Raw genomic sequence first — 13,015 nt, forward strand, 5'->3', positions numbered from 1 at the left:
TGTTTTATGATTCTCTCTTAGATTGGGCTTTAGCAACTCATACAGCACATTAATAAAAATAAACAAAAGCAAAGTTTATTCAGCAGTTATATCTTCTTTTAGTCTGCATTGTACAGATGCAAAGTGCACTTGTAAAGTACCAATGAGCCTCAGTGGACATGTTGTTCTGCCTCTAATGATACTTTCATTTATTAACTTGGGTATATTAGTGATTGGGGCAGGAGGCAAAGATTTTGTAGCATTAGAGAAGGACAACCGCTGCCTAAGCGAAAACCTTTGGCGATCCTTTATGTGTCAGGAGTATCGGAATAGCTGAGAAGCATTTTTTCAAAACACCAGGGGCCTCATGTATAACGCTGTGCGTAGATTTCGCAGTATAACATGACGTAAGCACAAAAGCCGAAATGTACTTACGCACAAAAAAATCCAGATGCATAAATCTGTGCGTTCGCCAACTTCCACGTTCTTCCGCTACATAAATCCCGGTCAGCGTGGAAATTAACGCACGTGCACGCGCCTGCTGTCCCGCCCCAACTTCTCCCAGAATTACGCCTCTTTGAATATGCAAATCAATATAAATAGCCCTTAAGCTCAGTGTTCTGTGAAAAGGCAATGGCAAAAGTACGAGGAAAAATAGAAGAATTTCAGCGTATACCAAGTGGAGGCAAAGAAAAACGTACTATTTGTTGGTTTAAACAGTGATATAAACAACAAAAGGAAGTTGATCGAGTGACAGCATATCGGAGAAAACTCGAAAGCTCAAGTTCACAAAGTCGCACAGTGCCCGAAATAAAAAAGAAGTTGTCACATATCAGTCGGCATGCAAAGGCGACTCGTAGCCCACCGTCTGAGTGTCATATGAAAGCTTATTAGGGTACAGTGAAGAAAAAAAAGGCACACAGTGTGAAAAAAGCATGAAATGTCAACTTTAATCTTGAAATTTCCGCTTTAATCACGTAGTTTATTTTGTCATTAAAGTAGAACATCTCAAACTTCATCTAAAATCGTTTAATTTACTAGTTTCTCAAATCTCATCGTAACTAAAGTAGCACGTTAAATGCTTTGTTTTGTATTTGATCTTCTATGTGCCTATATCACTACGTGCTTTTCCTCCGACAGGACACAGAATCCATTACATTCATAATATTACAGCTCTCTGAATAATTAAAATACTGAAGTATACTTAATATCATTTTCATGATGATATGAGTTAAAGCATGTTATTAAACATGGAAACACGGTGGCGCAGTGATTGTTCATGTCTTATGTACTCAAATGTGGCACTTGGTGCCACGGCCCACCTGCCAAGTTGCTTTGCCTGCCTAAGGAAAAGTCATCCCAGATGGAGGATCGCAGGAATCGTGGGAAAGAGGGGTCCTTTCATCGGATTGGCTGGCCCAGCACTGTTTCAGCCGTGGAATGGCCAAATGGGGGAGGCAGCTTGAAGGATGAGGTCTCCAGGACTCTACACAAATCCAAATCTTATTATGGGATATATCATCTACTGTTAAATTCTGCTCTGTACTTCTAAAATTTATATTTTTTATTTCTTACTATATTGAGGAATTGTTCTGTTCTGTGTACTGCATTGTATTGTATTGACCCCCTTCTTTTGACACCCATTGCACACCCAACCTACCTGGAAAGGGGTCTCTCTTTGAACTGCCTTTCCCAAGGTTTCTTCCATTTTTTCCCTACAAGGTTTTTTTTGGGAGTTTTTCCTTGTCTTCCTAGAGAGTCAAGGCTGGAGGGCTGTCAAGAGGCAGGGCCTGTTAAAGCCCATCACACTTCCTGTGTGATTTTGGGCTATACAAAAATAAATTGTATTGTATTACGCAAGATGCTTGCTGCGCCATGCGCAACCTTCGATGAAATGCTTTATTACAGAAGTACTGTCTTTTTCAAACGTACTAACCTCCAATTCCTGTCTCCAAATACCCAGTCGCCACACAATCAGCTCTGTAATAGACGTTAAGCCATCTGTAAGCTTAGAACGCCGATTCTTCAAAACTTTTAAGGAACATCAAAATATCTTCGTAATGTTTAATTATTCTATCCATCTATCCTTCCAGTGTCACGCCAGCCACAGCAAGAATACACCACGAGGCAGGAACAATTCGTGAGCGAAGCTCAAGCTCCTCTCTAGCGCTGCGGCACCGTGTAGTTAAAAGTTTTATCTGTATAATGTAATAAATATATTTTGCTGCATTTCATCTTAAAAATTATATCGTCATCATATGTAAATACAGTATGTGCTTTATAAAGTGGCTCAGGTTGTGCAATATTATAACTGTATTATAAGTACAATGACCTCACTGTAACTTGCAAGTACAAACAGTTCTACAAGGAGCACTTGATGGACTGATTGAGTGCGTGTCTAGTTCTTGGGATGAAACCTGTTTGTGAACCGCGAGGTCCAAACAGGACAGGCTCTGAAGCGTTGGTCGGATGAGAGCAGTTCAAATAGCGAATGGCAGAGGCAGCGTGTGCTTGATGCTGTATACCAATAATTCTCTTTCCGATCAGCTGCTGTAGGTCTGTGATTCACACTCAGATACAGTGATATAAATACTCCAAGTGGGTGCAGTGAGAGTAATATGGAAAAAGTTGATCCACTGTGGCAACCCCTAACGGGAGCAGCTGAAAGAAGAAGAAGGTGCAGTGAGAGTAACAACACTAAAGCAGCTATTGTATTTAGAATAGTTTGACCATTCTGTGGACCATTATATTGTTACAGGTTAATTACAATCAGATGCATTAAACTAATAAACAATATGCGGTTAATTTCAGTGTATTTATAAAGCCGCATCAGGGATGCGGATCTGAAAAAGAAAGGGAACAGTAGCATGCTTTGACACTGGGTGCCGCCAGTCTGCAAAACCGAGCGGAGAACTTGCGTACGACAGGGTATGAGCTACCATGGAAATGTGCGTGGCTTTACACCAAGTTTAGGTTTTATACATCGCGATTTGAACGTGGAAACGTTCTTACGCAACATTTCTGTACATACACACCGTTTATACATGAGGCCCCATGTCTCGGTGGCTTTCAAACCACAACACACGGTACGGCAAAAATTGGTCCACCCCAAGGATGGGTGCCCCGGCACAGACAGATTACTATATATATCTATAATAATAAAAGGCAAAGCCCTCACTGACTGACTCACTCACTGACTGACTGACTGACTGACTCATCACTAATTCTCCAACTTCCCGTGTAGGTGGAAGGCTGAAATTTGGCAGGCTCATTCCTTACAGCTTACTTACAAAAGTTAGGCAGGTTTCATTTCGAAATTCAAAGCGTAATGGTCATAACTGGAACATATTTTTTGTCCATACACTGTAATGGAGGAGGCGGAGTCACGTATCGCGTCATCACGCCTCCTACGTAATCACGTGAACTAAAAACAAGGAAGAGATTTACAGCACGAGTCACACGCGGGAACGAAGGTAAATGACGTTAATTTTTGACTGTCTTTTAATACTGTGTAAGCATACATATTAACACATGTGCAATTAAACGTGTGCATTTACGGGGTGATTTCTCAGGCTTAAAAGCTCACCTTTTATCAAACGCGGGAACAAAGGTAACTGACGTTGTTCACTGTCTTTTAATACTGTGTAACCATACATATTAACACGTGCAATTAAACGTGTGCATTTACGGGGTGATTTCTCAGGCTTAAAAGCTCGCCTTTTACTAAAAAGGTAAATGCAAAACTATTTTCAATCAGTTTATTGAAACGCTCCCGTTAAGGATTGCAATAACATATTCGCGAGATAAAAGAACGAAGTAGGGGGAAATGGAGGAACAGCCGGAAACAGCGAAGAGCAAAAAATTAATTAAAACAATTGAGAACGGAGCGAGTGAAGCATACAAGCATGTTCATAAGGGAAACAAAGCACGGTGTAAAACATAAGTTTAAATTAAGTTTATAGAAACGCTCCTGCTGCGGATTGCAATAACATATTCGCGAGATAAAAGTTTAATGAGAAGACACGAGGTATAAACGAACCACACGCCGTGGCGCAACGTTAGGGGCAACAGTTTCAACCATTCTATGATCTGCTTCTCGCAAACTGAAAGACGGCACATGGCGGATGTTAGCCGACTTGCTGACCGCAACGTTAGGGGCTTCAACTATGGCGCTGACGCCACATCTCAGTGCCAACACTTTGCAGACTGTACTTAAAAGACACGCCCTCCTCACTGGACAGTTAAAAAGACCAATCAAACTAACGATGACATCAAGTATTACCCAATCAAAAGTAGGAAAGGAGGCATCTTCATAAAATGCGTGTGGGATGATTTGCATGACACGCTGCTTTAAAAAAAAAAATGATAAAAAAAATACGGGATAAATCCCGTCCAGTATTGATTCAAAACGGGACGCGCAATTTCATTCTCAAACGCGGCACGATTCCGTATTTTAAAGGACGGGTGGCAACCCTACAGTGCCAGGTAACCACCCATACAATCAGATTGTGATTCAGACTAGGAATGCAATGAATGTAATTACCCCGATCTACATACAAGGCGAAAGTCTTGCAACATTCAAAGATGATGGTTTGGGATAATTAGTACTTATTAAGTACATCATGGCACATAAAAGAGCTTATGAAGCCTTGAACCGAAAAAAGCAAGATCTCAGAGATCATAAAAAAAAAAAAAGGAGGTGATGTCGTTTTACTCGCTGTACATTTTAGTCAAACATTACCAGTTATTCCACGAGGGAGACCAGCAGATGAACTCAACGCGTGTTTAAAATCCATGCTTCTCCCACGCTCGGTTATATGTCGCGTGTTCTCGGGTAGGTACACCAAAAAATGTATACATTTAAGCATGTAATGGGCAAACAAAAAATGAGGCATACCCGAAGGCACTGCAGTAGTACTCAATGTAACTTTACTTCTTAAATGTTAATGTTTTACTGTTTAATAATTTATACGCTTCTTATATATTGTTCAAATTCTTTTATCAAAATACCAGTGACAGCGCAATGCACGATAACATGGAGTGAATACACCATACGCATCTGCCCACGGCCGCCCTGGTGTGCGCACATAGGAGTTGATTCTAAAATAAAATAAACATAAAAAGAGTAATACAATCATCACCCATAAAGCGGATAGCAGACGTGACATATTATATGTGTACCAGATTTCAAGTCAATAGGTGAAACGGTTTGCAAGCTACAGGTGATTTAAAATCCTGGACAGACCAACGAAAAGCCACAGTAGCAAATTATAGAAGAAGATTTTACTGTTTAATAATTTATATTTATATGAAATGTGCTTCTTATATATTACTTCATATTCTCATATGATAATGATGTTAATGTTGTTTATATTGATTTCTATGTTATTGTAAGTGCATCTATGTGTGTATATGTATGTATGTATGTGTATATATATATATATATATATATATATATATATATATATATATATATATATATAATATATATATATATATATATATATATATATATATATAAAAATATATATATAAAAAATATATGTGTATATGTATATATAATATATCTGTATATGTGTGTATATGTGTGTGTATATGTATATATATATGACAGCAACACTCATAACAATGACAACACAATTACATTGACAATCATGTTACGTTATTTTTAAAATGTTTCCTTTACTTTTCATAACCTCTTTAACACACTACTTCTCCGCTGCGAAGCGCGGGGTATTTTGCTAGTATATATATATATATATATATATATATATATATATATATATAATATGTGTGTATATATACACACACACACACAGTCATATGAAAAAGTTTGGGAACCCCTCTCAGCCTGCATAATAATTTACTTTCAACAAAAAGATAAAAGTGGTATGTCTTTCATTTCCTAGAAACATCTGAGTACTGGGGTGTTTTCTGAACAAAGATTTTTAGTGAAGCAGTGTTTAGTTGTATGAAATTAAATCAAATGTGAAAAACTGGCTGTGCAAGAACTTGGGTCCCCTTGTAATTTTGCTGATTTGAATGCATGTAACTGCTCAATACTAATTACTTGTAACACTAAATTGGTTGGATTAGCTCGTTAAGCCTTGAACTTCATAGACAGGTGTGTCCAATCATGAGAAAAGGTATTTAAGGTGGTCAATTACAAGTTGTGCTTCCCTTTGATTCTTCTCTGAAGAGTGACAGCATGAGATCCTCAAAGCAACTCTAAAAAGATCTGAAAACGAAGATTGTTCAGTATCATGGTTTAGGGGAAGGATACAAAAAGCTATCTCAGAGGTTTAAACTGTTAGTTTCAACTGTAAGGAATGTAATCAGGAAATGGAAGGCCACAGGCACAGTTGCTGTTAAACCCAGGTCTGGCAGGCCAAGAAAAATACAGGAGCAGCATATGCGCAGGATTGTGAGAATGGTTACAGACAACCCACAGATCACCTCCAAAGACCTGCAAGAACATCTTGCTGAGATGGTGTATCTGTACATCGTTCTAGAATTCAGCGCAATTTGTACAAAGAACATCTGTATGGCAGGGTGATGAGAAAGAAGCCCTTTCTATACTCCTGCCACAAACAGAGTCGCTTGTTGTATGCAAATGCTTATTTAGACAAGCCAGATTCATTTTGGAACAAAGTGGTTTGGACTGATGAGACAAAGATTGAGTTATTTGGTCATAACAACGAGCGCTTTGCATGGCGGAAGAAGAAAACCGCATTCCAAGAAAAACACCTGGTACCTACTGTCAAATTTGGTGGAGGTTCAATCATGCTGTGGGGCTTTGTGGCTATTTCAGGGACTGGAGCCCTTGTTAAAGTCGAGGGTTGGATGAATTCAACCCAATATCAAGAAATTCTTCAGGATAATGTTCAAGCATCAGTCACAAAGTTCCAACAAGACAATGACCCAAAACACAGTTCGAAATCTACAAAGGCATTCATGCAGAGGGAGAAGTACAATGTTCTAGAATGGCCATCACAGTCCCCTGACTTGAATATCATCGACAATCTATGGGATGATTTGAAGCAGGCTGTCCATGCTCGGCAGCCATCGAATTTAACTGAACTGGAGAGATCTTATATGGAAGAATGGTCAAAAACACCTCCATCCAGAATCCAGACACTCATCAAAGGCTATAGGAGGCGTCTAGAGGCGGTTATATTTGCAAAAGGAGGCTCAACTAAGTATTGATGGAATATCTCTGTTGGGATGCCCAAATGTATGCACCTGTCTAACTTAGTTATGATGCATATTGCATATTTTCTGTTAATCCATTAAACTTAATGTCACTGCTGAAATATTACTGTTTCCATAAGGCATGTCATATATTAAAAGGAAGAATTAAGAGGGGTTCCCAAACTTTTTCATATGACTGTATAAATGTGTATATATATATATATATGTATGTATATGTATATGAAATAAGAAAATCCGCGAAGTAGAAACCATATGTTTATATGGTTATTTTTATACTGTCATGCTTGGGTCACAGATTTGCGCAGAAACACAGGAGGTTGTAGAGAGACAGGAACGTTATTCAAACACTGCAAACAAACATTTGTCTCTTTTTCAAAAGTTTAAACTGTGCTTCATGACAAGACAGAGATGACAGTTCAGTCTCACAATTAAAAGAATGCAAACATATCTTCCTCTTCAAAGGAGCAAACAAATCAATAGGGCTGTTTGGTTTTTAAGTATGTGAAGCACCGCGGCACAAAGCTGTTGAAGGCGGCAGCTCACACCCCCTCTGTCAGGAGCAGAGAGAGAGAGAGATAGAGAGAGACAGATAAAAAAATCAATACGTGCCCTTCGTGCTTTTCAGTATGCAAAGTACCGTTCAGCATGTCGTTTCAGAAAGCAGCTGCACAAAAGATAGCAACGTGAAGATAATCTTTCAGCATTTTTAGACGAGCGTCCGTATCGTCTAGGTGTGCGAACAGCCCCCCTGCTCAATCCCCCTACGTCAGGATCAGAGAAAGTCAGCGCAAGAGACAGAGAAAAGTAAGCTGGGTAGCTTCTCAGCCATCTGCCAATAGCGTCCCTTGTATGAAATCAACTGGGCAAACCAACTGAGGAAGCATGTACCAGAAATTAAAAGACCCATTGTCCTCAGAAACCCGCGAAGCAGCGAAAAATCCATGATATATATTTAAATATGCTTACATATAAAATCCGCGATGGAGTGAAGCCGCGAAAGGCGAAGCGCGATATAGCGAGGGATTACTGTGTATATATATATATATATATATACAGTACTGTGCAAAAGTTTTAGGCAGGTGTGAAAAAATGCTATAAACAAAGAATGCTTTCAGAAATATAAATAATGATTGTTTATTGTTATCAATTTACAAAATGCAAAGTGAGCAAACAAAAGAAAAATCTAAATCAAATCAATATTTGGTGTTACTACCTTTTGCCTTCAAACCAGCATCAATTCTTATAGGTACACTTGCACAAAGTCAGGGATTTTGTAGGATTATAGTCAGGTGTATGATCAACCAATTACAGTGATCCCTCCTCGATCGCGGGGTTGCGTTCCAGAGCCCCTTGCGAAAGGTGAAATCCATGAAGTAGAAACCATATGTTTATATGGTTATTTTTATATTGTCATGCATGGGTCACAGATTTGCACAGAAACACAGGAGGTTGTAGAGACAGGAACTTTATTCAAACACTGCAAACAAACATTTGTTTCTTTTTCAAAAGTTTAAACGTGCTCCATGACAAGACAGAGATGACAGTTCCGTCTCACAATTAAAAGAATGCAAACATATCTTCCTCTTCAAAGGAGTGTGCGTCAGGAGCAGAGAATGTCAGAGAGAGAGAGAGAAAAGCAAACAATCAGAAATCAATAGGTGCTTTTTGGGCTTTTAAGTATGAGAAGCACCGTGTGGGAAGCATGTCGCTTGACAAAGCAGCTGCAAGGTTGGGAGCAATGTGAAGGTAGTCTTTCAGCATTTTTTAGACGAGCGTCCGTATCCTCTAGGGGTGCGAACAGACCCCCTGCTCACACCCCCTCCATCAGGAGCAGAGAATGTCAGAGCGAGAGAGAGAGAGAAAAGCAAACAATCAAAAATCAATAGGGCTGTTTGAGCTTTTAAGTATGCGTAGCACCGTGCGGGAAGCATATCGCGCAACAAAGTAACCACAAGTAAGCCCAGCAAGGAAGGGAGAAATGTGAAGGTAGTCTGGTAGTATCTATATATATATATATATATATATATATATATATATATATATAAAATCCCTATGTGCGTCCAGGTGTCCGTGTGTGGGTGTCTTCTGGTGAAGTGCGCATGCGCGGGGCACGGTGCTATACGCGATATTACTGTCAGAGAAAGTTAGAGGCGTTTTACGGAAATACCAGTATTACTGCGAGAGGAAATTAAAGGTACACAATACAGTGACGCATATTACAGCCACATGCAAGTCAGTATTACTGTCAGAGGAGATTAAAGGCATATTACCGACGTGCACGCCTGTATTACCGCCAGAGAAAATTAAAGGTATATTATGGACGTATATTACGGACATACAAGCCAGCGGACGTACAAGACGGTATCCTTCAATAAGGGCGTGCACAGGCATCCTTCAATAAGGGCGCGCACAAAAAGGCAAGCCTCAAAAGGACGACCTCAGTTGGGCGCAGCGAATAAGGCGCGCGTAAATAAAGATCTGCACCTACTGCTCTTCACATATTCCAGAGCCATTTGAACTAAATTATCTACGCGCCCTTATTGAATAGAGCCGTACAAGACAGTATTACTGTCACAGAAAATTAAAGACACACAATACACGGCGGCAGCCCACGAAGAACGGTCAGCTCAGCAAGTAAACATCAACAAAAGAAAGGCTGAAAGAAAAATACGACCAACAAAAAGAATGAGGTCAAAGTCCCTTGCCATTTAATATAGACTGTTCCTACTAATGTTTGTGCACTACTGTTCTAGCGCCCGTTATTGTAACGGGCTAAATGACTAGTATGTATATATGTATGTATGTATATATCCCTGCATTTATAATGGTCCTTGCAGCACCCATCGGTGATAGGTGCTTACAGCGTGACCACGATCGGCTCGTAGTTGTTTCCAAGGCACTATGCTGTGGTGGCAATGGACAAGCAGCCCTCCACAGACACGGCAATCACATTTTGGGTGGGGAGGTTGGGTCCTAAAAGAGTTCAGAAATCTCACAATATATAAATGTTTTTTTTTTGCTTTTTTTTGTTTGAACCATGCTAGATTTTTTTGTGGTCTCTTATCGTCTTTAATAGAAGTATCTATGTAGAACTGCATTCAGACTGTGGCTCACCCTATATCATTGTGGTTTCCAATCACTGACACACTTTTTTTATATCACCTGTAGGCTTTTTCTCCATGTGGAAAAGCATGAGGATATTTATACTGGTGTAGAGCATGGAAAAGCAGTGGGGGAGCAAGTATTTAAGGGGAGTTTCTTGTCTGCTAATGTATTACTGACGAGCTTCCAGCATGATGCTGGTTTGAATCAGCTTACATAGTTGTAGAAAGTGAACACAGATGTTGATACCTCTGGCTTTAAATGAGCTCTGTGAGGCAGAACTAGTTGCATAAATGTGAGGGCAGGCAGTGTTCTTGGCAGACAAGAGCATGTGGAGCCACATGGAAGGAGCTGTGGAAAAACGAGCAGTATTAGAGGGCCAGGCTATTAAAAACATAAATAAGTAAAAAAAATCTGAATGAGTGTCACAGTTGCACACTTTTGGGGCAAGTTGATAGAACTATGTGAAACAAACTTCTGTTTGGCTGATCATTAGCTATACTGCATATATCTTGAAATTTATATTGTGAACCACAACGGTCACTCCAGCCCGACACAAATGGGCAGAGACACAAGTTCCAGCACAGCACTCATTTTATTTACAGGTGAGGAAGCTCTTTTTCCCTCTCTCCCCACAGCATCACTATATACCAAGTACAGTAATCACTCCTCCATCGCGGGGGTTGCGTTCCAGAGCCACCCGCGAAATAGGAAAATCCGCGAAGTAGAAACCATATGTTTATATGGTTATTTTTAGAATGTCATGCTTGGGTCACAGATTTGCGCAGAAACACAGGAGGTTGTAGAGAGACAGGAACGTTATTCAAACACTGCAAACAAACATTTGTCTCTTTTTCAAAAGTTTAAACTGTGCTCCATGACAAGACAGAGATGACAGTTCTGTCTCACAATTAAAAGAATGCAAACATATTTTCCTTTTCAAAGGAGTGCGTGTCAGGAGAGAGAGAACAAAGCAAGAAGTCAAAAAAAAAATCAATAGGGCTTTTTGGCTTTTAAGTATGCGAAGCACCGCCGGTACAAAGCTGTTGAAGGCGGCAGCTCACACCCCCTCTGTCAGGAGCAGGAAGAGAGAGAGAGAGAGCCACAGAAAAACAAAGTCAAAAATCAATACGTGCCCTTTGAGCTTTTAAGTATGCGAAGCACCGTACAGCATGTCCTTCAGGAAGCAGCTGCACACAGCCCCCCTGCTCACACCCCCCTACGTCCGCGCAAGAGAGAGAGAGAGAGAGAGAAAGTAAGCCGGGTAGCTTCTCGGCCATCTGCCAATAGCATCCCTTGTATGAAATCAACTGGGCAAACCAACTGAGGAAGCATGTACCAGAAATTAAAAGACCCATTGTCCGCAGAAACCCGCGAAGCAGCGAAAAATCCGCGATATATATTTAAATATGCTTACATATAAAATCCGCGATGGAGTGAAGCCGCGAAAGGCGAAGCGCGATATAGCGATGGATCACTGTACACCATTTCTTATTTCCTCCTTCTCCTTTCCACCTCCACTGGCAAGCTTCTACCCTCTTCCTCCTGACTCTGGCTCCCCAAGTAGTTGCAGCGGGCCCTTTTTATAGAGCACCCGGAAGTGCTCCAGGTGTCTGGTGATCGGTGTTGCGGAAGTGCTGCACCGAAGGGCTCAGCCATGCCGGCAGTGCCCACAGAACCCAACAGGGCTGTGCCAAACTCCAGCTTCCATGGAGCCCTAAGGAATCCGAGGCACCACTACAACCCAGGGGCCTGCCATTTAGCTTTCTCAGTGAGGCAGTGCGCTAAAAAGGCTGTCTTCCCTCGTCCTTCCATTCCTTGGGCGTTTTGGCCGGTTTGGGCAGCTGTCAGTCCTTTACAATATAAGTTTTCGGAAGTAAATGCTTCAAGCAGCATGAGTAGTACTTAAGCATTGCAACCAGTGCAATAAAAGTAAGATGCTGTTTTTGTTTTTTAAGTTATGGTGTTTTGGATAATTGACAGTTTGGATGGTTGATGTTGGGATAATCAACGTTCAACTGTTTAATTTTAGAAGTCCTTTTAATATTTTTTACAATGGTATTTTTGCTGTAATGTTCTTAATTTAGGCAATCCATTATTAAGACATTTTCCTTATATGTACATGTTTTTATATAAATTTGCTTTGAAAATAAAATATTTTTTTTCTTTTGTTTTGGTAGTTTGGAGACAAGTCCTATTACAGATACTGACACAGCAAAACGTACAGTTTTTCAAAGGTCATACTCTGTTGTAGCATCAGAATATGATAAACAACATTCTACATCTCCAGCTCGAGTCAAAGCTATACCCAGACGCCGAGTCAACAGTGGTGATGCAGGTAACATTTTTTCAAGTTCTTACAATACTAGTACATTTTTTACAACTATTCTATATGACCAGATGTTAATTGTTTGAGTTTCTGTAATATAGCAGTTGGAGCATTAACTTTTTTCAGTAGCTACACTGCTAGGCTGTGAATCCACAGTCATTGTTTTGTATAAATGCAGTTGTTTATCATTTTACTTACATTCTTTGGAATTGATGACAAAGAACTGTAAGTTGCAACAATACTTTAGGTTTAGGATAACTTTAGAGGGGGCATAAGCTATAAAGATGAGTTCATATTTTTCAAGTCTAAATTATCTGTTCACAATCATGGTATACTGTATATTAATTTGCCACATAAAATTTTTTTTTTTTTTTTTGTTCTTGTGGCTTACAA

General features: G+C 40.0%; 1 protein-coding gene across 1 annotated transcript in view; it reads left to right on the plus strand.

Moving 5' to 3' along the window:
• mycbp2 (MYC binding protein 2) overlaps positions 1-13,015 on the plus strand; it is a 412,376-nt gene that overhangs the window by 323,559 nt on the left and 75,802 nt on the right. The window contains 1 exon segment of the mRNA XM_051926880.1: positions 12,474-12,631. Within this exon segment, the coding sequence (XP_051782840.1) occupies positions 12,474-12,631 (158 nt within the window).

Source organism: Erpetoichthys calabaricus, chromosome 4, assembly GCF_900747795.2.
Source record: "Erpetoichthys calabaricus chromosome 4, fErpCal1.3, whole genome shotgun sequence".
Lineage (NCBI taxonomy): Eukaryota > Metazoa > Chordata > Cladistia > Polypteriformes > Polypteridae > Erpetoichthys > Erpetoichthys calabaricus.